The 27,144-nt window shown below is 40.1% G+C and overlaps 1 protein-coding gene across 1 annotated transcript in view; it reads left to right on the forward strand.

Annotated features, from left to right (window-relative positions):
- qsox1 (quiescin Q6 sulfhydryl oxidase 1) overlaps window positions 1-22,506 on the forward strand; it is a 56,656-nt gene extending 34,150 nt beyond the window's left edge. The window contains exons 9-13 of the mRNA XM_051947198.1: window positions 4,434-4,556; window positions 8,080-8,218; window positions 10,392-10,568; window positions 19,403-19,564; window positions 20,820-22,506. Coding sequence (XP_051803158.1) covers window positions 4,434-4,556; window positions 8,080-8,218; window positions 10,392-10,568; window positions 19,403-19,564; window positions 20,820-21,592 — 1,374 coding nt within the window. The 3' untranslated portion in view covers window positions 21,593-22,506. The remainder of the gene's footprint in view (window positions 1-4,433; window positions 4,557-8,079; window positions 8,219-10,391; window positions 10,569-19,402; window positions 19,565-20,819) is intronic.
- Window positions 22,507-27,144: the final 4,638 nt, after the last annotated feature.

The following is a 27,144-nucleotide window of genomic DNA, read 5'->3' on the forward strand; positions in this document are numbered from 1 at the left end:
TTAAATTCATATGGCTGCTTAATGAGCTTTTCTGACCGGTTGGCGTTCAGGCCTCAGATCTACACCTAAACCTATTATATGACTCTGAGCAGCAAACATCACAGGCCTTTGTGTGTCCTTTACATCCCAGCTTCAGCATGGTGTGTGTGTGTGTGTGGAGGGAGATCTGGTTAGCACTCAGCTTTGGTTGCCCTTTTTTTTTTTTTTTTTTTATTTTTTAAATTTATCTGCAGCACAAAGGAGCTTTTCAGACATTTATTTCATGAGACAGGTGCTTCAGAGAGGATCCAAAAGTCTCCCGCACATTGTCCAAGTTGCATAAATGCAGTTATTTGCAATGATTCTGTGACTGATCTTCCACTGGATTTTGGGTGATTTTTTTTTTTTTTTTTTTTTTTTTAATGTGAATGTTCTTAAATAAAATGTTAGAAGTTTTGCTGATATATATGTAATCACTTTATATATTTTTAGGATTTTTTGGGAAGATTTTTGCTAATTTTTTGAAAATATTTACAAGAATTTTGTTGCCAATTTTTTTTTAAATAAAAGTTTTAAGGGAAATTTTTAAGGAACTATTGGAATTTTCTTCTTGAAGGTTTTGCAAATTTTCAGAAATTTGGGGAATTGTTTTTGCTGATTTTTTTATTTTTTTTTCACACAAGGAAACACTAGTTTTTAGTGCCCATAAATGAAGACAACAGGAGGGTTAACAAAAAAATGATAATACAGAGGTTATCTAGTGACATCAACAATTTTCTTGCCAAATTGTAGGGATTTTTTATTTTAAAAAAAACCTTAAGGAATTATTGGAATTTTCTTCCTGAATGTTTTTGCAAATTTTCATAAATTTGGGGAATATTTTTTGGCTGAATTTTGACATTTTTTTCAGACAAGAAAACAATATTTTGGGATTTATTTTATATGGGATGGAGATGGTCAGCAGCAATACTCAGGTAGGCTGTGGAGTTTAAACCAGGCTCAGTGGGCACTAAGGAGGCCAAAATGTGCCAAGAAAATATCCCCACACCAGTACGCTAGCAGCAGCCTGAAGTGTTGATACAAAGCAGGATGGATCCATGCTTTAGTGTTGTTTTGACTAGTTTTTTTGGTCATTTTCAATCTCTTTTTGTTGTTTTTTGTCTCATGTCTGTAAGTCGCTGGAGAGAAAAATCAGCAAAGGTATTTTTCTGAGTGGATAAAAAGTGAAAGTGCGGAACTCTTGGATGGTTAAAGCGTGACGAATCAGAGTCCTGAGCTGTGGACCGCAGGTGTATTTAGTGGAACAGATGGCGGAGGCCGAATTAAAATGATGCAACTCAAAACATGAGGGCTGAAACAGGATTACCGTGGCCTAAAGAATTCATACTAGCGATATTATCAAAATATCTATAGATAAATAGGTTTAAAAAGATTTGTTTTTCGTGTGTTTTGTCTCTTTTTGGCAAATGATGCAAGAGTCCCCAAGTTTACAGTATGATGCTGCAGTTTTGTCATTATCTTGATGTTAATATTTCATTTTTGGTATCAAGAGGTTAGAGAACACCAGTTCTCTCCTGCTTTTTCTGTTTTTTCTTGCATTTATTGCGTCTCCAATGCCCTATGACAGTAATTACGGTCCAAAAACACTCGTATGAGTTGTTTTTACGGCGTTCTGCTGTTACAAAACAGCACGTTGTGATGTTGACAGCATCACAAAGTTACCATGGAAGGACTCTCTGTGGCTGTTTTTGTGCCATTTTGGAAAAATCCTGATCCCTCCGCTGTGTTTACTTCTGAGAAATGCTCCCATTTTCATAAAGACGGCTTACTGTAAGAATAAGAAGCACATTTAGCTGCAGAGTATTAAAGCGTTTTTGTCCGTCTGACAGCCAGAAACACTCAGGCGTCAGCTGCTGCTATTGTCGGTATCTTTAGGCGTAAAGACTCGCTGCTCTTTGTCTGCCTTCAGTCTGTCATCACCGGTCTCAGACACTCAGCAGCTGGATTTCCTCGTCCTCTTCATCCTCGCTCTTTGCTAGTTACAGTGTCGTGTTTCCTGGTTGCCGTGGCGATGCTGACGGTTTGACAGCCGGTAAACAGACGACAGGAGAAAGTCTGAGCGGGGAGCGACCTAAGTGGTGGTTAGTGGCTTAGGAAACGGATCTTAATGAAGGAAGAGGCTTAGGCTCGGCTTTTGTCACAATTACTGAAATTCTTCAGAGGTGAAGGGCAGAAAAACGCTCCAAACACAAGTTCTGTGCAGCTTTAATGTGGTCCATGAGGCACGGCGTTGTTGGGAAAATTCTGAGAAGTGATGATCCAGGTTTGATATTAGCTGTGAGTTAGCAGAGCAAAAATAATATCAGTCAGATGTCCAGATCGGGTTTTTTTTCCCCTTGATTAGAGTATTTTTCCCAATCTGATACCACTTTCCTATATAATACACATTTTAAGTACATAAAGGTTGTTAAACCAATCCAGCATACACTGCTGTTCAAAAGTTTGGGATCGCTCAGACAATTTCATGTTTTCCGTGAAAACTGACCCTTTTATTTATGTGCTAGCATAACTGCACGAGGGTTTTCTAATCATCACTGAGCCTTTAAATACACCTGCGGTCCACAGCTCAGGACTCTGATTCGTCACGCTTTAACCGTCCAAGAGTTCTGCACTTTCACTTTTTATCCACTCAGAAAAATATCTTTGCTGATTTTTCTCTCCAGCGACTTATAGACAAAAAAAAACAACAAAAAGAGATTGAAAATGACCAAAAAAACTAGTCAAAACAACACTAAAGCATGGATCCATCCTGCTTTGTATCAACACTTCAGGCTGCTGCTAGCGTACTGGTGTGGGGATATTTTCTTGGCACATTTTGGCCTCCTTATACCCACTGAGCCTGGTTTAAACTCCACAGCCTACCTGAGTATTGCTGCTGACCATCTCCATCCCATAATGACCACGGTGGACCATCTTCTGATGCTACTTCCAGCAGGATGATGCTCCACGTCACAGAGCTCAGATCATCTCAGACTGGTTTCTAGAACATGACAGTGAGTTCTCTGTTCTCCAACGTCCTCCACAGTCACCAGATCTCCATCCAGTAGAACCTTTAGATGTGGTGGAACGGGAGGTTGGATCATGGCTCAAGTCTGCAGAAACTCTGATGTTATCATGTTAATGTGGACCAAAATCTTTGAGGAATGTTTTTTTTTTTTTAGTGTTAACACACAAATTAACCCGTGTTTTCTGTTTATTTCATACAATCAGTAATATCACAAAATAGGGACAATCTAGAAATAATAGTGAATTGTTGAATAAAATTACAGACACTAGAACCATGAAATGAACTCTTTTGAGGAGTTGCAAACTATAAAATGTCAGTGAGAAGCATGTAATGCCAAAAACACTTTTTATTTCAGTCAGATTCATTAAAAAAATCGTGTCGAATGCAGAAATTTCATTGACTCACTAACTAACCCTGACAATAGACGCCTGTAGCTGAAACGATCAGTCGGTTAATATTTCATTCAACAGACTCGAAACTCCAACAGTTTTTGAGTTTTTTTTTTAACCCTTTAAGATCTACAGTTGTGCAAGTCTGCATTTTTACAGACTGCAGTGCAATTTTTATTTGCGCAGTTTAACGCTAATGAATTGACGTATGTCTTAACTGCTACAATAAATTGCTTAAAAGTGCAATAATTCTTTGTCACATATTTTTCAAAATACAGAAATTGCCTAGCTGTATCCTTCAAATTTGTTAAAAAAAAAAAAGTTGCATAACATCCCGTGGTCTCGTTTGTAAAGGTTGTTGTTTTGTGTTTTTACAAACCCATCCCTGCAGCCAAAAAGCTCCCTGAGACCTGGTTAATGTGTGAATTTTTGGTGGAACTCCCCACATTTTATATGCAAAAAGAATGATGGATCTGTCTTTTCTGGTTTCAGATCTGCCACCAATCAAAAATGAAAATGCAGTCACAGCGCCGGCACTACGCTGGGCTCTGTAGGGTCAAACAATCTTTAAGTAAAATCATAAAATCAACGTAAATATGTATGTTACATATAGATATATGCACACACACACACAGCTTCAACTCTTGCACAATATATATACTTTAGTACAATCTCTAATTTCTTTATTATTTAAGATATTATGAATTTTTTCTGTCATTTTTTATTGTTTTTTTTGTTGAAACCTTCACTTTGCTTTTCACTTAACGCAATCTATATGAGGATACCACAAATAGAAACTCCTAAATCTTGAAAAAATGCCAAGCATTCACATAATCCAGCTTCTCCAATGTGAATATTCAGGTTTTTTTTAGACCTCTCATCTATTTTAGGGACTAAAGGACTAATCTGAATGTTGAAACAATGATTTGAAGATTCAATTTGCACAGTAATCAAGTTAACATCTATTTCCATTGTGCTGTGTTGTCGTGTGTCTGCAGTTCTTTCCAGGTCGTCCTGTGGTTGTGAACCTGCTGAAGTCGGTGAACTCGTGGCTGCAGACCGAGACTTCAGGTCAGATCTCCTATGAGGCGTTTAAGGACGTTCTGGAAAACTCAGCACAGGTAAGACGGGACCGATGAAAAACCACCGTGCATCCTTATTATGAACTTATGAATGTAAATTAACCCCCGTGTCAACCTGCGGGTTAATTTGACCCTTTTTAAAGTTTGGAAAATTTGGAAAGAAAAATAGATTTTCACAGTGAAACTTCTGATGTCCACGTTTCTGGGAATTTTTTTGAGCTTTTTTGGTGGAACAGAAGAAATGTTAAGAACATTCACAAAAAAAAATCAACCGATTGATTTTATTTCTGAATGTTCATAAAAAATATTAGAAATTTTATTGATAGATATGGAATCACTTTAGATATTTTTAGGATTTTTTTGAAGATTTTTACTCGTTTGTTGAAAATATTTACAAGAATTTTCTTGCCACATTTTGGGGATTTTTTAAAATAAAACTTTCAAGAGAAACTTTGAAGAAATTATTGGACTTTTCTTCTCTTTTGCAAATTTTTATAAATTTCTGGTATTTTTTGCTGAATTTTTTGGATGTTTTTCAGACAAGGAAACAATATTTTTGCTGCCTGTAAATGAGGACAACAAGAGGGTTAAAGGAGAGAGAACAGAGGTTTGAAAGCCAAAGTATGTAAATAACTAAAGGGAAATGAAGGGATGCAGTGGAGCATCAGTCAGATAAGCAGCAGCTGCAGGAGAACGAACGACAGGTCGTCAGAAAACACCCAGACTGATGTGAGGACGTCCGTCTGGGAGCAGCTTCACCGAGCTGCAAGGTCACCCGTCAGTCCGGACACTTAATCAGTTCAAACTCGCCTCCGAGGATCCGCATTGAGATCCGTTCTGTTACAGTGATGTCAGAATGTCACCTCCAGACTTTCTGAGCTGAGATAAAACAATATATATATTTGTGAAGACAAACAGCGACGGCCTTGTCCCGCTGCCAGCGCCTACAGCCGAGGATCTATGTGCTGTTGTCTTTGGAATGAAGCCTGCATGCCTCCAGTCTGCAGCCCCTCGCAAATTGAAAGAGTCACTTACTTACATCATTAGCTTTTAGCAGGCAAATCAATGGATCAATGAATCAATGGGAAGGTATGAATAGACTCCAAGGAAATGACTCACACACACACACCAGATCTTTACTATTGACATGTTAGTAACCCTGTCAATCACGGAGCAGCTCGGTGAGTCCAATGACTTTATGTCAGTGGAATTATGTTGCTGGATTCGACTGTGGCTCCTGCTCCTGATCCGAAGGCTCCTGTTCATTAGCGGAGGCTGAGCCATTAACCTGAGATTGACTTCTCATTGATCAAGGAAACTACGTGGAGCCGCTTTCATTAAGTTGAACTGGTTGGGAGAAGCAGCAGAGACACGTTTTAAAAGGAGGATTTTGGAATTTTGTGACGCAGAAGTTTGCTGTTATTTTTTTCTCATGCTAAAGAATCCAAAACCAACAACGTGTTTGTGTTCAGAGTCTCTGACTTCTCTAGTTTGAATGCAGCTCTAAGTCCACAAACACATTTGTTTCTACTAGGGCTGGACCCGAATATCCGAATATTCGTTTGCTACGGCGGTATCCAGATATTAGTTTTGGTATCCGAATATTCGCCCCTCCCCCGGTCGGACATTACCGGGCGGAAAGAATATGCGGCGTTACTGTCTTCCCTCCGCCTTCAGCCCACATTGGCTTATCCCGTCGTGTGATCACATAAACACATACACAAATGTCTATGACATATACACATATGTCTATGTGATCACATCTTCCTCCCCCCAGACCAAAATATTCGGAGCTCGTCTCTTCCCTTCGCCTTCGGCCCACTTTGGCTCATCCCGTCGTGTTCGGCTCATCTCGGCTCCTCCATTCCTGTTTCTTACCACCACCTGAATGGCCGGGTTGCTGCAGACTCTGACGTCACGCTTCACTTCGTTGCATAAACACAAGACAAGATGCTGAAGACCTCCGCTGTTTGGGAATTCTTCAGTTTAACTGAAGACAAAACAAAGGCAGTGTGCAAAATTTGCGTCCGGGAGACCAGACGAACGGATCCAAATATTCGGGCCGTCTCCACCACATCCACCCCCCAACCCCCAATCGGACGTTACAAGGCGGAATGAATATTCTGATATTCGTCTTTAACAGGGCCCGAATATTCGGAGGCCAGAAACCACTATTTGGGCCAGCCCTAGAAATATCACGATTCTAAGTAGTTCAAGGACTGTTGTAAAGTTCAAAATCCAACAAGTCTCTGTTTTTACAGTTTGTGGCTCTGATCAGTGGTATAATTTGGTGATGTCTTTCTCCTTTTAAACATGCCAGTGGGCTTTGAGCTTGAGAGGATTAAGCAGGATCAAATAATGCTTTTGTGGGGGATTGTTTTCATTTGCATATTTGCGTTGTCCAGTGATTCCCAGCCAGTGCCAAATAGCAGCTCAGAAGACTGTTCAGGAATGGTGGAAAGGTGTTGACTCGGCCTCCAGATTTCTCCAAATCTCAATCTAATTTTGCAAAAAGCCCAAAACATGGAGACTCCACCCCAATACCTAAAGAACCCAAAGAATCTCCCACCTGCCTCCTGGTGCCGAGACACCTCAGGACATCCCAGAGGTTTCCATGGAGGTGTTTTGGTAGCGCAAGGAGGACCAGCAAAATATTAGCAAGATGGTTTTAATGTTGTGGCTGATAGATGTGGTTAATACTTAAGGATGTTGGAGGCTAAGTATTATGTGAGTCAAATCGGATCGGGAGCAGAAAAACCCGATCAGGACGCTCCTTCTTAATAGCATTCACAGCATCCAGGTTAAATTGTAGAAGTATTATAGAAACAAGGCTGTTTGGAATTAACTTTCAAATAAGCCACTGCTTTCATGTTCATAACGGTATCAAGAACATGTCTTCTAGGATATCCAAAGTAGTTTAAATCAATCCACTGGACTTTAAGAAAGTTCCTTGAAGACGTTTCACCTCTCATCCAAGAGGCTTCTTCAGTTCTGGTGGTGGTTGGTGTTGCCTCAGATTTTAAACCTCTGTGAGGTGTGTTCAGGGCTGTTATTCCAATGACCAACACCAAAACTCATCTGACTACTCAAGGATGGTCGTTGTGAGTATCGGTGGGGGTCGTTGAAATGCACAGATGTCAGTGAGCCCTGCTGTACTAATGGTGGTCATTAGCATGAGTCTGCTGAGTAGTTCTTTTGGGGAGTTTAGAAAGGACCTGATTGTAAATTGACGAAAGATGATATCGCAGACCCCTCCCCCCCCCGTTCAGAGATGGCTTCTCTACTTTGACATGGATCCATGTCAACACCAACCACCACCAGAACTGAAGAAGCCTCTTGGATGAGAGGTGAAATGTCTTCAAGGAACTTTCTAAAAGTCCAGTGGATTGATTTAAACTACTTTGGATAACCATGACCTGGATGAATGAGAACCTACACAGACATGTCTTCCAGGACTTGTTGTGGCGTTTTTGGACAACATTGCGGGTCATAGAGGCCGTTCTTTGGTCTTTTTGTGGGATTCTTGAGGACAGTAAGTTCGTCTGTTTTCTTTCCTCTTCAGACTCCAAACGCTGCTCTGCCTGAAGGGGTGAGGTGGGTGGGCTGTCAGGGTTCAAAGCCCCACTTCAGACGTTATCCATGTGGAGTGTGGACGCTCTTCCACGTCCTGACCGTCCAGGCCAACGGCACCGGAGGCTCAGGTACGAACACTGTGTGATGCTGTGAATGAAAAAGGCCACTCAGAGTTCAGTGAGACAGAGAGGAGGGGCTGTAAACAAATTAGCTCAGGAATGTTTGTCACACTGACCTGATTTAACAGAGGAAAAAAAGCAGAAACACGAGCAGATATTTTGATGGTGTTTTGTTACTGTTTTTTCTGGATTTCCCTTCTGCGTTTTTGTCATGTGGTCCCAGTTCAAATTGAGCCTAATTGTGACTGTGTGAAAAGGGATTATGTTAGATTAGTGGAATGTGAGTGGTTAATAAAACAGGCAGATGACCAGAGGCTCCACGACCAGCAGCGACGCTAATCTCCCCTCAACACACACACACACACACACATAAACGTACACACAGAGGTTAATCCCGAGGTTTACGGACCATCATGTGACCTGCAGATGGACCGGCCAAAAGGGGCGTCCATCTGGTCCCCCACAGACCACCAGCTTAACGGGCGCATGAACGCACACACGGCACGGTTTGGACTGTGAAACAAAACACAGCCTCCTCATACCAAACTCTACGTACAGTATTAAAGCTGTGAATCCAGTGTGCTGCAGGTTCATTGATGATTTTATTAAATGGCCCTCCTCTGCCACAAACTGCCCACTTCCTCTTCCTCCGGCCGCTCGGTTCATCTAAAGGCACTGCTAAGCCCGGAACAAAAGCAAACGGCTCAAGGAAAATATGTTTGTGGACTGTTGTGGTCCTGAGACAACAGCCTGGCCACCATTCACACAGAGCGTTAACGGCGTTTAATCCCCAGATTGGGTTATCCCATTCTCATAGATTATTCCTCCCAATATGGGGTTAACCCAGCTCTCTGACCGCAGGAACACACAACCGTGGGAATCCAGGAGGCCGCTGCCATTAGCGAGCTTTCACACAGGTTTGCTGGTTACAGTTTAATGCAGCGTGATGGCGAGCTTTAGAGATGGTGAAGGTATCTGCTGCACCGATGTGCACCGGGTTGAGGATTTTAGGTTTATGAAGTTGAACAGGTCGGGAGATGCAGCAGAGACGCTTTCTAAAGGATTTTTGGAACTTTTGTGTAGCATAGCTCTGCAGATATTTTGTTCTCATTCTGAAACATCCAAAAACATTTTCTCTACTTCGAGTGCAGCTCAGAGCCCACAAGCACATTATTTTCTACAGAAACATGGGTCAAAACAGATAAAAATAAATTCCTTAAGTATCTGGGCATTGAAGCCATTAGTAACTGTTACTTAACACTCTAAAGTCCAAGCAGTTTCTGGGTGTTTCTTATTCAGTATGCGTTCCTTTTCATTGCTTCTGTGGAAACCATGGCTTGAAGTAGGGAGAACTTTTTGTGCAGTAAAATGAAAACAAAAGTAGAATTTCTTTGCTTTATTTTACAAAAACTAAAAATGGTAACTGCATGTGCAATATTTGTTCAAATACCTACAGATGAAAGAAAATGGTGGCTCTACATACTATAGATGTTGTACTACTTGTGTATTAACTGGCTTCCATGTGCTCTATGTATAATGCCTGCAGTTCAGTCAAAAAGTCCCTGAATTGTTGTCATGTGACCGTTGGTTTCTGCTGAGTTTCGAAAGGCTTCACTGTTGCAGCAAAGAGTGCATAATTTTTTTTTTGTTTTTTTTGAAGAATTCAGTTATCATAAATGCTTTATTTCTGGTGAATTTTTAAATTAGACATGAAACATAATGAAATCGGCACAAAAAATAAGGTAGTGTCTACAGATACGTACCCGTAGCCTGTGGGTTACGGATACGGCACTTTCCATTTGCCAGACAGATACGGACCCGTACGCAAGTCTCGCGAGTCAAGAAGCTGCTAACCACTGCAAACTGTTGAAAGGTAAGCTAAGGTTAGGGTTAGTGTTAGGGTCCGTACCTGTAGTACCAATGCTACGGGTCCGTACCGCTAGCGTCTACCGGGAGTCACGTGACCAGATCTCACGTATCTGATTGGCAAATAGAAAGTGCCGTATCCGTAGTCCACAGGCTATGGGTACGGGTCCGTACCTCTAGCAACAACCCTTAAAAAAGGTTCTAGAAAGGAATTTGTAGTGAATATGTTCACTGCTACAAACGCTTCACATTCCTGATTTTTGGTCCAAGTCGCTGCTGCTCATCGCTGGTGTAAACTTGTGCTGTTTCCATGCAGATCCTCTGGAGGTCCTGAGTGCGATGAGAAGCTACGTCCAGAACTTCTTCGGCTGCAGACCGTGTGCAGAACACTTTGAGAACATGGCGGCGGAGAGTCTGATGGAGGTGAACTCGCTGCCGTCTGCAGTCCTGTGGCTCTGGTCCAGACACAACCGGGTCAACAACAGACTGGCAGGTAGGAGGCAGCATCATCATCTGGAGCCATTTTGAAGAATCTCTTTACTGCAAACTCAATACAGTTTGTCAATTTATTTACTTTTCATGCATCAACCTCTCTCCAGACATCAAAAATTAGAAAATGTATGACTGTGTAGACCATCTGCACTGCAAAAAACAGACAAGGGGTGCTTTAAAAAGTTAAGAGGAGAAACTGTGAGGACCTTCTCTGTCATCCAAGCATTCATAATTCGTCATTAAAAGAGTTGTAGTTAAAGTAGTGGCAGCAGTACTTTAGATTTTTCCATCGATGAAGTTTGAACACAGCAGGAAATTTTGAATTTTATGAAGAGTGTATCTTAAGCTTCCATTATGTGACATATGATCGATTGAAATCAACTACATGACTCTTTAAATATAGCTTTAAAAATATTGGCATAATGTTTTAATCAGAATTAGGACACTGCAACTGATGATTGTCATTAAGCTTTTTTTAGTCAAAGAGCTTTTGAAGTTCAAGTTTCTATTTTTATTAACTTTTTTTTGTATTTTACTGTCTTGATAAATAAAATTCACTGAGTTAGTTTAGACTACTGGTGGGACAAGATAGATATACCCTGGTTTCTAGGACGTTATGATTCTAATTTTTCCCTAATTTCTAATAATTCATAGACAAAAATGGCCGAATCAGTGCTAGAAATAACGGTTGGTTGCAGCCCAAATGAAAAGGTAAAAGAGGATGTTTGCTTGGTGCGTTACTACACAGTAAGCCCATGTTACACTTTAGTTTACTAATCCATTGTTACGCTCTGTCACTCCCACTTTTCCCATCAAATACTTCCCTCTTTCCTCTCTACTGTCCTCCAAGTCCACCCATCCACCCCAGTGGGATCTGAACATCTCCCTCCTCGGTTTTGGGGGATGCTCCAGCTTCTTCTCGTGTTCACTTAGTCGTCGTAATACGACTAAAAGAGGGTGAGGGGAGGAAGGACGGATCCTCAGATCAGACACCAGCTGTCGCCCCCGTCTTAGTCCTCCAAGTATCATCTGCTTCTCCCTCTCGTATTTTCTCCTGGCCTCCCTCTGACATCCTTCTCCACACCCTTCCTTTGATTCCTCCTCCGCCCCACTATTGTCTGAAGAGTCATCAAGCATTTCTTATTCATCTGCCCTGACTTGTTTCCTCAAATTCTGCGCTTGTGTCTTGAAGGCAGGTCATCTTTTAAATTCACCCAATTATTGCCTTTTAGTGGCTCATTCACAGAAATAAAAATGTCCAAATCTAGCATCCACTGAGAGCCCCAATCTGATACTATTTTCTCAGATAATATACTTCAAGGACATTAAAGTTATTAAGATATATCAGCTTGACAGCTGAATATCTCTGCGGTGCAATCAGAGAAAGCCAGCATTTCTGTGTTCGAGCTCTTCCTTAATGTTTCATATTTGGTCCCAAACCTTGTTGTAAAGCTACAGTAGAACATTATCTGAAATGTGGTGTTAGAAGGGAGGGTGTGCCGTCTTTTGGAAGCTCCACAAGCTCCTGTATTCTCTTCATATACGTCAGATAATGTGTTGTAGATTAGCTGTAGTACCTGGTTCTTCCTCCAGAGGGAGCCTCCTACTGTTTAATACTGAAACAACCGGTGGAGGCTTCACTCAGGCTGCTGGTAGTTCATGTTGCCAAGCAGAAAGTGTAGTAAGAGTGTAGCTAGCAGTGGGCACCATGACAAAGACTTCTGTGCCGCTTAATGACCTCCAGTCAGCGCTCATGTGTTTCTGTGTTTGGACAAGTGATGCTTTGCCATGCCTGATTTGTTTGAAATGCCTACAGCAAGAAATATAGACATTTTAAAAGATATTTGTGAGTTTTTTGATTGTTATGTCAAATAGTTTCTGGATAAAATGTCTTCAAAATTTGACTCACTTTAGTAGGTTTTTCCACACATTGAAATTTGAGGCATTGTTTGACTGATAAGATATCAGGAATGATTAAACATAATTACCTGAAATTTTAACTGTTATTTCTCGTCATGCCATTGATTCAGAATCTGCAATATTTCTGTATGTTTTGTATTATTGTGACGTCCAGCTACATACAGTTCAGAAAATGTCACTAGTTAACCTCTGTATTATCATTTTTTGTTAACCCTCTTCATTTACGGGCACTAAAAAAACAGTGTTTCCTTGTGTGAAAAAGTCCAAAAAATCTGCAAAAACAAGTCCCCAAATTTATGAAAATTTGCAAAACCTTCAGAAAGAAAATTCCAATAGCTCCTTAAGAATTTCTCTTAAAAGTTTTATTTTAAAAAACCAAATTTGGCAACAAAATTCTTGTAAATATTTTCAAAAAATGAGTAAAAATCTCCCAAAAAATCCTAAAAATATCTAAACTGATTACATATATATCAGTAAAATTTCTAATATTTTCTTGAAGAACATTTCTTTAGGAAACATTTTTTTCACATTTCTTTTTTCACCAAAAAATGTTCAAAAATTTCCTCAAATGTTGTTTATGTGGACGTAAGAAGTTTCAGTGTGAAAATATATTTTTTCTCCACATTTTCAAACTTAAAAAAGGGACAATTTTGACCCGCAGGACGACACGAGGGTTAATGTGAGGTCAAAATGGGACTCTTTATGTCAGCTTCATTTTTTTTCATATTCCAACTCACCCGCAAACACAGACTGCTTATTCTACTTGTCCATAATTGCAGATTCTGAATCGATGACATGATGAGAAATAACACTGAAAATATGCTAAAAGATGGGACTCTATATGATGACTTCAATTGTTTTTCTTATTTTAGCTCCCCTCAAATTGAGATTATTTAATCTGTGTTCGGATTATGAATCAATGAAATGATGAGAAATAATTTTAAGGTTTTATCTTTAAAAGTTGCCGACATATTGTTGTTCAAACAAACTAAATATCGATAGTTTATGATCATGTTTTAAGCTCATCAGAGATGGTGAAGCAGAAAGCACCTGATGATCTGAGATGCAACTTTTTCCAACATCTCTCTCACTATATAACACTTCTTCACATCCTCCTCTAGAGTGCTGAACAGCTCCTGAGCGTCCCTCCTCCCTCGTCTGGGTTCATATGATTTTATTAGGCTGTCATTAACAGCCTGATTTGTTAAATCACTATCTTCTGTTTGTGTTTTGCTGACGGCCCCCTCTTCTACCTCGGGGACAGCTTGTGTCCTGAGCCAGAAGGACAGACACTCGAACGCCGTCCAGCCTCCCCCCTCCATCCATCCATCTTCCCTCTATTCCCGCCACCGTCTTCCCACTCGTCCTCCCCCGGGACTCATATCCTGAGCTTGACAAGTAATAGTGCAGCATCCTCACAGGAAATCTCCCCCAGGATCCTGCACACACACACCCAAACACACTCACAATTCCCAAGGTATTGTGTGACAGCAGGTGGCAAACACTCTGACACAAGCCGCACACGCTTCCCTCCCCCTGCCCCCCCGCCTCCTCCCACATTGTTCCGGCCTCTCCGGCGTGGGTCAAGTTGTGGCGTGTGGCAGGAGGGGGGAGTCGCTCATGGTGGAGGGTGAGTCGGGGTCCTTGGGGGATCAGTCGGGGAGGCGAGGGAGGAGCTGAGGGGTTTGGCTGTTTGTTTCCCCGTAGAAAGCTCACTCCATCCACTCGGCCCCTCCTCTCCCCTTCGCCTAAAGTGGAGCTCTTTAGCAGGCCTCCCCACCCCTCCTTTTCAGAGGCAGCCATGCATGAAAGAGCAGCTATTTGTAAAGCAGCCCAACAATTAATTTAGCTGGCAACAAAGAGGCCCCAGGGCCCTCGGCCTCCGTGCACAGGCTGAATTAAGACTGGTGGCAGCTCGGTCCTGTTGCTGCTTGTCAACAGCTGAGACTGATTCACATTTCTGCAGACACAGTAAAGCTGCTGCTGCTGCTGCAGGCCTGAATGCCTGCAGGACTTCCATCTGTGTGGAATGTGTTGGTATTTATCAAAATGTTTCAGTGTTAGGAAGCTTCCTTCAAACAAAGACTTGATATTATAGAATATATTAATGATAGTGATATTTTTGACAGTAATGTGCAAGACTGGAAAACTGAAAAGGTTTAATGTATACACTACAGGACAGAAGTTTAGAAGCAAGATGAAATTTGTAGAAAAAAGACCATAGTTTCATTGGTGTACTTTGCACAAAATGAACATTATTATAATATAAGGAGGGCAGGACACTGAACCCAAAGTTGTTTCCAGTGGCAGATGAGCACCTTCCATGGCCTAAATGAACACTGTTCTCCAACGACCCAGAAAGTAGTTTAATGACAACAACTCCACATCTGTAGGTGTCCACAGCAGTCTGTTTGCATCTACAAGGGGTTATAATCGGTACATAGCCCTTCATCGGGCAAGTGATCATGTTTCCCGCCTCTCAGTGAGGGTAAGAAGATGTGGTTTTCACTCATCCACTCAGCGAAGATCACTCTGTTACATCACACTACGCACGGCATTTGACCAATCGGCAGAGGCCTGGAACAAATCAAACTTTCTCTTTTCTCCGAAGTTGGAAAAACACTGACTTACAGCTCGGTCCTCTTCCATATTTGCGGTTTAGACGTCAAAACTAACCATGGATAGCTGACAAAACTCACATTTTACGGTTGAGTAGTTGTGCTAAGTGATATGTACATTCTTTGAATTTTATTTTTGCCACTAACGGGCACGGAACCACATTTGGTAACTTCAGTGACCTTGAATTTCAACATGAAAATTAAAACTCTTGAAGAATGTCACAAGTAGGGCTGCAACGAAAGACGAATCATCTGAACACGATACGTCATCAAAGCAAAAGTGAGCGCACAGTGCAACAGAAATCACCGTCGGAGCGGAGCGCTGAACACGGACAGACATCCGCTCTGTATCATGCATATATAATGCATGCATACACTAAATAAAAGCAGCTTCCCCTGTAATTGTGAGGTTTTCCTGCAAAGACTCCATTTCATTTAATTAAAGCGTTCATGTAAAGATCATTCAAACGCCACTGATCGTGGGAGAACTTTGCATCAATAATAGTCTCCAATTCGCATAAATTTGAGCTGATCAGGAAACGGTTAGAAAACATAATGAATCTAAGTAGACCTTCAATACTGATTCCTGTTATTAATAATCAAAGAAACTCTTTACAAATATTTGGAACCAGTGTGCATTTGCAGTAAAAATGAAACCTTGGTGTCAAAATGCATCATAAAATAATCTGTAACAAAAAGCTTTGCTGAACTATATCTATATTTTACATGTGTTCATTTAAAAAAGAAGCTTTTTACCATAGTTATTCAGTGTTTATAGGCTGATGTGTGTTAAATGTAGCCAAAAGTCGAGTATTTTAGTATTTATTGTATGAAAATGCAGCTTCCCCTTTAATTGTGATGTAATCATTCATGTAAAGATCATTCAAACGCCACCGATCGTGCGAGCACTGTGCATTAATAAAAGTCTCCAATTTGCCAAATTAGAGCTGATCAGGGAACGGTTAGAAAACATAATGAATCTAAGTAGATCTCCAGTGTCTGCCTTTGGTGGGTGACAGTTTTTACATTTCTGTCAGCGCAAGAAATATCGAGTTTATTACCCAACCCGGGCACCACAATAAACAATCCAAATTCCTTAATTATTTATCCTGTGGGCCATTTAAACGGGTATAAAAAATGTCGGATGCCCTCTCCGGCCGCTACGCTGCTTGATCCTCACTTACAGAATTAGTGCTGAGGAAGCCGGTCTGACGTGCTGAACAATACATATTTATACCTGATGAATATGTATGTCGGCCGCGATGACATCCCAGTGACAGGCCGCCGTGGCAATCTCAATATGGCTGCTATGGCTAAAGTCACCCTGGACGCAAACGTGGCAAGCTGATTAGAATAGAGGAGGAGATGTGAGGCTTATGGGATGTGTGTGTGTGTGTGTGTTCTCTCTCACCTGCTGAAATGTAGAAAAGCTCACACACACATGCACTCAGGCATCCAGGACAGTAAAATTGATGTATCCTTTATGTAAAGTACTGCATGCAGAGTACAAACACACATGCATATGACTGAGATTAATCTTGAGCGCCACAGGAAGCAGGAGGGAGGTGGAGGATGTAAATTGACAGCGTTGTAAAGTGACAGACCTGCCGCTGCTTTGCTTTTTTTATTTTCTTGTCCTCTTTTCTCTCACACACAAACGCACAATAGGCCGTCGGTGACGACAAGCGATTTATTACCGAGCGCTGCTGCCCCCGTTTGTGTGTTTCTGTGTGTCCTTGTGGACGTTTGCGCGGCCATCTGAGCCGGTTGTATGTTTTCTGTGTGCAGAAGAAAAACGCGCCAAAGGAGAAAGTTTCTAATTCATTAGGAGGGCGGCTCCCCTCTGAGGCTCCTCTCTGCTCTCATGTTCAATTTGGAGATTGGGCTTTGCTTTCAAAGGGGTGTAAAGGGACGAGACAGGTGGTTCAGAGCGCCGAGGTCTGCTGCCGGAAAACGCTGATTGTGTGTGTGTGTGTGTGAGAAGCTGTCCACTTTGGCCACATCTATTATCTCAGCATCCCTCCCACTGGGACATCCCAGAAGCCCATTGATCATTGTTAGACCCTGTCATATGAACACACACACACACACACACACACACACACACACACACACACACACACACACACACACACACACACACACACCAACAAGAAAATATCAATCCATAGATTACATGCGCAAAAACACAGACGCATGATTTACATATGGACACTTAAACGCATACGTACACATATGCATATGGGCACTTAGTTTTTACGAGCTCTGTGACAAGATCAAACGGGTTCAACGCAGATTGCATCCAGTCCTCAGAGCACTTCCATCCTCCAGTCCATGCGCCGAGACGGAGAATAACAGAAACTAGAAGCTTCAGCTGAGATTTTACGTCATCTCTGGTCTGTTAGAATGAAAAAGACTTGAACATGAAGCTACAGCAGTCGAACAGATGAGGTTGTTTACACCCTCTGAATGACAGTTTTCAATTACAAGTAGAATTCTTGCATCAGTGCTGCACAGTAGAGTAGTGGTTAGCACTTTGGCCTTGCAGCAAGAAGATCCCCGGTTCAAATCCTGGCCTGGGCCTGGGATCTTTCTGCATGGAGTTTGCATGTTCTCCCTGTGCATGCGTGGGTTTTCTCCGGGTACTCCGGCTTCCTCCCACAGTCCAAAAACATGCTGAGGTTAATTGGTTACTCTAAATTGTCCGTAGGTGTGAATGTGAGTGTGGTTGTGTGTCTGTATATGTAGCCCTGTGACAGACTGGTGACCTGTCCAGGGTGTCCCCTGCCTTCACCCGAGTCAGCTGGGATAGACTCCAGCACCCCCCGCGACCCTAGTGAGGATAAACCGGTGTATAGAGGATGGATTCTTGCATCAGCCTTTAGATGCTGCAGTGATTGGACCCCACACTTCCGTAAGTGGGTCAAAAATGACCCAAATAAGTCAGTGAGTTTTTTTTTTTGGCATTTTGGTTAAGAATAATCATTAGTTTTATTGTTTGTATTGTTTTTTTGGCCTATACAAGCGTTTATGGTTTATTGCGACAAAAACAAATTACTGCGAGGAAAGAGCAATTAATACAACAAAATGTACAACAAAAAGGATCTACAAAAAGAGCGTGTTCAAAGTAAACTGTATAAATCATACAAGACACTAAGAGCCCCAAACAAAACAAAATAAACAGAAATGGTTAACCACAAAACAAAATAATTTAAATCAAACGATGTACACCCCCTGTCAAAAGTATTAGGACGTTATCTCATTCATTTGAATGAGAAAGCGTCCTAAAACTTTTGACAGAGGGTGTATCTTTCTCCAGTCATACAGTTAAAATGAAACTTATTGGTGCATGCGGTACAAACACCCAACACACAAACAATTAAGTCTGCAGACAGCAGGGCAGAGTATTTATGGCTTTTATTGAGTTTTTACTGTTTTATGTGGTTTTTACTTTTTAAAATTTGGGTTTTTTTATTGTTTGCTTGCTGGAATCGCCCTTTAAGGTACAAATAATAAAGTTGAGTTGATGATTTCATGTTTGAAATATGTTTGCTTTTCACTTTATAACAGATTTTGAACATTTTGATTATTAAAAAAGAATATTTCACAGAGCAGCAATAGAAGAATGTCAGCATCCATTTATTGACATTTTTTGCGTTCTTTTCCTCCTCCTGCTTTCCATCCGTTCCGTCTTTTTGATTTAGCAGTTACTAAACGGCGTCATTTTGGCTTTTATTAAAAATACAACATGCTTTTCAGACCAGCTAGCAGATTAACATTGTGGCTAATCACACATGATTACAGTACATTTTAAATAGAACAATGTACAGCAAACAGATAACGTTATGAGTTTATCACTTATTTAACATTCTGCAAAGTAACGTGATAATAGCTGCCGGATTAATACGTTGCAGTAAAAGTACAAGATCTTCCTGAAAAAGAGGCACACATGGTGATAAAGCTCTATTCTGTCTTTCTGAGCAAAACAAGCAAATAAAAAAAGTCTGGAGACAAATTTAAATGCAGAAAAAAAGGACAAGAGCCAGTTATGTGTGTAGCTTTAATTCTGCAGCTTTAACCGTTTACGGATTTTTTATTTTCTATCGCCCAGTGACCCTTTTACATCAGAATTCATCCGTCTTTGTGGGCCGCTAAAGTGCCTAAAGCTCTGTTGTGCAACGTAATCCTTAAGAGCTTCAGTACAAAGAAGCTGGAGTTCTGTTTTTGGTTCTTGAGATGTTTCACCTTCATTTAAACGGCTTCGTTCTCACCCTGCTGGTGTGTTCGTTTCCTCCAGGTGCTCTGAGCGAAGACCCAAAGTTCCCAAAGATCCAGTGGCCGTCCCCGGAGATGTGCTCGGCCTGTCACACGGTGAAGGAGAACGGAGAACACAGGTGGAACCGGGAGCAGGTTCTCCCCTTCCTCCTCGGCTACTTCTCCTCCAGCAGCATCCTCACAGGTGCAGATTGACGCCTCACATTCTTCTCTGGGAACACTGAACCTCACAAAAGCAAGAATCTTACCAAAGTTAGAGCTTAAACCTAAATTAATCATTTTAAAAAATCCATTAGACACATTGTTATTGAGTAGATTGATAATAAAGATTCAGTTATAAGTTTAAGAACTAAATTATAACGTCAGATGATGTGTTCAGGTGTCCAGTTGAGAGTAGGTAAAACACAGGCACAGAAATAATAAACATATAAAATATAGATCGCTTACTGATTTATGCATTCATTTATTTATTCCCGGGCTTCTAAGTTTAATAAAATTGAGAGAATTTAATACATGGATAGTTGTTTCTGCCGTTTCTTCCTGTTTTGTTTTTGTAAAACCAGTAAATTTATCTGTAGGGTTACGCAAAATGTAGATTGTTTTCTCATTTATGTGGTAATTTATTAGTTTTAGGCTTCAAAATGTCATCAAATTGAGAAAAATACTATTACGATAGATCATAACCATTTCATCTATTAAGTAAAAAACACATATTTGTTAAATTTGCTTTAAAAAATGTAGATAATGGTGATAAGGATTTTTTTCCCTCTTTAGTCAGAAAACTGGTAAAGTTAAACAGTAGGGTTACATAAAATGTAGATTGTCTTCTAATAGATAGAAAATCTAATTAAAAACAATCTGCTGTTTATTTAACAGCTGATGTGAAAGATGTGAAGTTTGTTATTTTGAGCAGTTTGTGCAACATTTTTCTCTCAACAATCAACTCCAGGAGATCTTTATCAGTTTATTCTTGGCTCATGTTAAATCTTTCCTGAAGCAGCGTAATAATTCTGGACAGATTTTTTCTGTAAAGTTTTTCTTAGTCTAGAATAAGCTCAAAAGGGTTTTTTTTTTTTTTCTAGAGATTTGAGTCTTTTATTTTGGAATTTGAGCTTCCAAACAAACTGTCTTTGATGAAATCTGATTTTTTTTTTTTTTTTGTTTCCCTTAGCAACAAAAAATTTGATGCACATTTAAGTTTCGTTTTTCCACTTTGTCTCATGTTTCTGGTGTTTTTCCCCATTGTGAGGCTGCAGGAGGACGGTTGGATTGTGGATGAGTTTTAATCAGTTTCATCTTCTTCTGTGAAATATTTCATCAACTCTCCACTTTTAAGATGCTCTGAGGAGTTTTTCTCATCTGAGTTTTTCTTTTATTACTATTATAAGCATCTGATTCTAGTCTTAATAACGTCCTTCTTTCTGTCTTTTCCCCGTTAGACTACCTTGACAGTGAAAGCCAGATTGTGGAAAAGCAGAAGAAAAAACGTGCCGCTCTGCTGGCTGAGAAACCCTTAGAGAGGAGAATCAGAGAAGCTTTGGATTCCACAAAGCCTCCTCCATCACCTCAGCCCGCTGTGCAGGAGGAGGAAGAGGAGGAGGAGGAAGAGGGGCCTCAGGATGAAGCGGTGGCGGACGAGGAGGAGGAGGAGGACGGCGGGGAAGTGAAGCCCGAGCCGACACCGTGGTCCAAAGCTGAGGTGGAAGTGGGTCGGGGCCGGCGGCTGGTCCACAGGAAGCCGAGCATCGTGGGGATGAGGATGAGGGAGCAGCAGGAGGACATCGTGGACCTGGACTCGTTCGTCAACCAGCACTACCGGGCCAAAGCGCTGCGTCTGGCCGCCTCCAGCCGGGTCAAACAGCGCAGCCTGCAGCGGCAGGAGGAGCAGGAGCCCCGGTCGGCCTTCGAGCTGGGCATGGAGCTGGACGGAGGCCTGGGGATGGTCGGGCTGCAGCCGCTGGAGGCCGACCTGGAGCTGGACGTGGGCCGGCAGAGGAAGCGGCCGCAGAAGAGAGAACTGAGCGGCCGCTTCCTGGACCGGGAGTTAAACCACAGAGGACGCTGGATGTCTGTGCTGAGCATCGGATTCTCCAAGCTGGACATCAGCCTGTGTGTCATCCTCTATTTCATGTCCTCCATGTGTCTCCTAGCCATGTACCTGTTCTTCAAAACTCGCCTCAGGCCACGGAGGGCTAAAGTCGCCTTACCCTGAACCAGAACACACAGAAGTTCTGGTCAGATGGGAGCGGTTACTAACGTTTCATTTGGAGACACTGCTTCTGTAAAGGGACGAGGCTCCGTCAGACGGTTATCTGTCACCTGCAGCCACGTTTTAGCCTCCAAATGTTTGTCTAACTGGAGGAGAAGGGAATTTTCTTTTAAAGTCTTTTAAAATCAGGGCAGTCTTTTCACCCTGTGCTTCATTTGGCCTCCAGAGCTTTTCAGGCAGCACCGCAACTGTGGAAAAGGTGTTCATATTGATGTATATTTTGGGGTTTGTGCCTCGTTCTAAAGTTAATCAGTTTTGATTTTATTTGACCACTTGTAAAGCTTAAAACGGTATGATGGATTTCTTTGATTTTTTTTTTTTTTTTTAGGAATTTAATGCAGCTAGTGTGTGACTTTATTTGTTTCTTGTGGTTAATTTCTTCTTTATTCCGCCATAGAAGTGAGCAGACCTCTCCTCCTTGTATTGCGGTCAAGAAATTTTATTTTTTTCGTTTTTATATATTTGCTTTTAAAAATGTTGAAATCATTTGATCTAAACAGGTGATTCTGTTGTATCTTAACTTGCAGATGAGCCGTTTCCATGCGTCTCATTTAAAAATCAGTTGGTAAAAGACGGATTTCTTTGGGAAAGGACTGACGGTTGCAGCATATTGTTGATGGGAGCAGCTGGGCTAATAAGTGGGTCTGCTTTACAATGAGGTTATGTAATGTCTGTGGATATTACATCACACTGCTGAGTCCCCAGAACAGCTACTCAGGCTGCTCATCGGGTTCACACTGGACCCGGTTTTAGAATAAGCGGGATTTGTTTTGTGGCTCGAGTCCACGTCGAGGAGCTTCTGCTGGTCATCTCAAAATTTCTCTGTTTGGAATCAATAAAATTATTTTTGATAAGGATTTTTCTGCCTCGTTAATGCTCTGATCAGTCAATGGAAGCTTTGATTTGGGCAATTTGAGTCCCAATACACCTGTTTTGCTGTTGTAAAACTGGGAAATTTAAAACTAGATATAGAAACTTATCTAACTATACAAGAAATCTCATTTTAACAAAGAAATTTATGGAACTGATACTACTTTTTTGTTATTGGTCACTAACTGTGTCTAATGTTAGAAATCTATTCATTTGGGAATCAATGAAAGAATTTTTTTTTTTTGCCTCTTTAATATTAGTCAGTGGTAACTTTGATTTGGCATTTTGAGCCTTTTTTTTCCTGTGAAACTGGTTAATTTAAAGAGTAGGGTCACATAAAATGTAGATTGTTTTGTAAGTCATAATTTAAAATTTTGTTGTAAAAACATCCTCATTCATAAAAGAAATCTCTGAATTACAAAAGAAATATGGAGAAATTTCCAGACCTTTTCTGTTGTCAGCATTTTTTTTTCTAATTATAGAAATATATCTGTAATAAGTTATATTGATTGGAAAAAAAATGTAAAATTTGCTTGGATAGATGGAAGGTAAGAAATACACTATTCTAAAAATATCAGGATGTTGTTGCCTCTTTGATATGTCGATCCATCAGCAGAAACTTAGATTTTGATGATGTTTTTGTCATAAAACTGGTCAATTTAAACAGTGGGGTCAAATTTAAACACCATCTGTGTTGCCACCAAAATATGTTTACAGCATGCCACCGCAGAATAACAAGCTCCTGTTTTTGTGTTGTGACCAAGACTGCCAGGACACGAGGGCAAGAAGAAGAAAAAGAAGGGTGTTGTATGCAGAAACGGGGAAGAGGGAGGGCTCTTAAACCATCCAAGGTTGAAGGAAAAAGCCTGTTGCCATCTGCTGTGCAGCGCAAGCTAAATCCTAACAATTTCATTGGGATTATAGCAAGTGAGTAATCCAGCTTTCCTTTAGGACTAGAGAGGAGAGATTACCCCTGAGGATTAGCTCCCCGCACATAATAAACTTTATTAAAATGCAATCGGCTTTCATGGGGCTCCTTCTTCTACTTCTTCTTCTTCTTCCATCCACACTTGGAGGTGGCTTGTGTTTGAGTGGGATGAAAGAGGGAGCAGTGAGGGATAAATGTTGGAGGTTTGATGTCCAGATTAGAACATCTGAAGGACGACTGATGCTTGATCTTGAGCTTTTCCTGGAACACTGGTTTGAATTCCCTTGACTCCAAACCCACTCAACCTGCACTGATCTCCCAAAAACACACATCCCTCCCTCTCTCCGGAGTTTTGATGGTGGAAACAGTTAAGGGGTTGTGTGGCTTAATCAAGCCCTCAGGTGCTTTAAATTAGCTGTTCAACGACACCAGAAGAGCACAGGTTGCCATAAAAAAAGCTTCTGCAACTTCTTTATTCCATTTTTACACTATCCAACAAACTTTTAACATCAGATTTTAGTTGGAAAAGTGTCAAATGAAAGAAGAAATGAAATGTCTGTCTCCAATCTCTCAAATCAGACTTTTGCCTTTTGACTGGAGAACTTTCCTCCCACACATGTGATCTGTTAATCCCTTTAAATGTTCACCTGTGCTGGTTATAGGATTGGAGTCGGTTACTCTGCAGAAGCCCTTTAGTGTCGCTCCGGTTCGGACTAATGATTGTTAATGAGGAAGTTGGCAGCGCTGTAATGTCGGTCTGCAGCTCTGCTCAGGCTGAGGTGAGCAGTTCACACCAAGGACAGAAGCTTCGGGACTCAATCTGGACACCTTCGGAGACGTTTGTGCTTCTTTCCAAGGCTGGATTCCAAAACATAAACTGATTTACTTTTCATAATATGGACGACATACTAAACGATGGCGCTTTTTGTCACATTTTGAACGACATACTAAACTATGACATTTTTAATCACATTTTGGACGACATGCTAAACGATGACATTTTTGTTACATTTTGGACGACATACTAAACTATGACGTTTTTTGTTGTATTTTGGATGAGATACTAAACTATGACTTTTCTAATCACATTTTGGACAACATGCTAAACTATGACATTTTTAATCACATTTTGGACGACATACTAAACTATGACATTTTTAATCACATTTTGGACGACATACTAAACTATGACATTTTTAATCACATTTTGGACGACATACTAAACTATGACATTTTTAATCACATTTTGGACGACATACTTAAACTATGACATTTTTAATCACATTTTAGACGACATGCTAAACTATGACATTTTTAATCACATTTTGGACGACATGCTAAACTATGACATTTTTAATCACATTTTGGACGACATGCTAAACTATGACATTTTTAATCACATTTTAGACGACATACTAAACTATGACATTTTTTATCACATTTTAGACGACATACTAAACATGGCGTTTTTGTCACATTTTGGACGACATGCTAAACTATGACATTTTTAATCACATTTTAGACGACATACTAAACTATGACGCTTTTTATCACATTTTAGACGACATACTAAACTATGACATTTTTAATCACATTTTGGACGACATGCTAAACTATGACATTTTTAATCACATTTTGGACGACATACTAAACTATGACATTTTTAATCACATTTTAGACGACATACTAAACTATGACTTTTTTGTCACATTTTGGACAACATACTAAACTATGATGTTTTTTGTTGTATTTTGGACGACATGCTAAACTATGACATTTTTAATCACATTTTAGACGACATACTAAACTATGACATTTTTAATCACATTTTGGATGACATGCTAAACTATGACGTTTTTGTCACGTTTTGGACAACATACTAAACTATGACGTTTTTTGTTGTATTTTGGACGACATACTAAACTATGACATTTTTAATCACATTTTGGACGACATGCTAAATTATGACATTTTTAATCACATTTTAGACGACATACTAAACTATGACATTTTTAATCACATTTTAGACGACACACTAAACTATGACTTTTTTATCACATTTTGGATGACATGCTAAACTATGACATTTTTAATCACATTTTGGACGACATACGAAACTGACTTTTTTTTATCATATTTTGGACGACATACTAAACTATGACATTTTTAATCACATTTTGGATGACATGCTAAACTATGACATTTTAATCACATTTTGGACGACATACTAAACTATGACTTTTTTATCATATTTTGGATGACATACTAAACTATGACATTTTTAATCACATTTTGGACGACATGCTAAACTATGACATTCTTAATCACATTTTAGACGACATGCTAAACTATGACTTTTTTTATCGTATTTTGGACGACATACTAAACTATGACATTTTTGGTCACATTTTGGACGACATACTAAACTATGATGTTTTTTATCATATCTTGGACGACATACTAAACTATGATGTTTTTTATCATATCTTGGACGACATACTAAACTATGATGTTTTTATCACATTTTGGACGACATCCCAAAATATGACATATTTAATTACATTTTGGATGACATGCTAAACTATGACGTTTTTTATCACATTTTGGACGACATACTAAACTATGACTTTTTTGTCATATTTTGGATGAGATACTAAACTAGAAAAGCACTCAGAGAGTGCAGACCTCTGCCAACGATAGAGAGGAAAACAGGAAACCCATGCAGTAAAGGATCATGAGCTGGAGTCGAACCTGCGTCTCTGACACAGTTTTGTTTACAAATCACCTTCTTAACCAGTTGAGCTATCTGGACACCTTGCTCCAATTTGTTGGATGACATACTAACCTATGATGTTTTCTTATCATATTTTGGACGACATACTAAACTATGACATTTTTGTCTACTTTTGGACGACATACTAAACTATGACATTTTTAATCACATTTTGGACGACATGCTAAACTATGACATTTTTAATCACATTTTAGACGACATACTAAACTATGACATTTTTTATCACATTTTAGACGACATACTAAACATGGCGTTTTTGTCACATTTTGGACGACATACTAAACTATGACGTTTTTGGTCACATTTTGAACGACATACCAAAATATGACATTTTTGATCACATTTTGGACAACATACTACAATATGACATTTTTGGTCACATTCTGGACGACATACTAAACTATGACTTTTTTGTCATATTTTGGATGAGATACTAAACTAGAAAAGCACTCAGAGAGTGCAGACCTCTGCCAACGATAGAGAGGAAAACAGGAAACCCATGCAGTAAAGGATCATGAGCTGGAGTCGAACCTGCGTCTCTGACACAGTTTTGTTTACAAATCACCTTCTTAACCAGTTGAGCTATCTGGACACCTTGCTCCAATTTGTTGGATGACATACTAACCTATGATGTTTTCTTATCATATTTTGGACGACATACTAAACTATGACATTTTTGTCTACTTTTGGACGACATACTAAACTATGACATTTTTAATCACATTTTGGACGACATACTAAACTATGACGTTTTTGGTCACATTTTGGACGACATACCAAAATATGACATTTTTTATCACATTTTGGACGACATACTAAACTATGACATTTTTTATCACATTTTGGACGACATACTAAACTATGACATTTTTGGTCACATTTTGGACGACATACTAAACTATG

This window comes from Acanthochromis polyacanthus, chromosome 4, assembly GCF_021347895.1.
Source record: "Acanthochromis polyacanthus isolate Apoly-LR-REF ecotype Palm Island chromosome 4, KAUST_Apoly_ChrSc, whole genome shotgun sequence".
Taxonomy (NCBI): domain Eukaryota; kingdom Metazoa; phylum Chordata; class Actinopteri; family Pomacentridae; genus Acanthochromis; species Acanthochromis polyacanthus.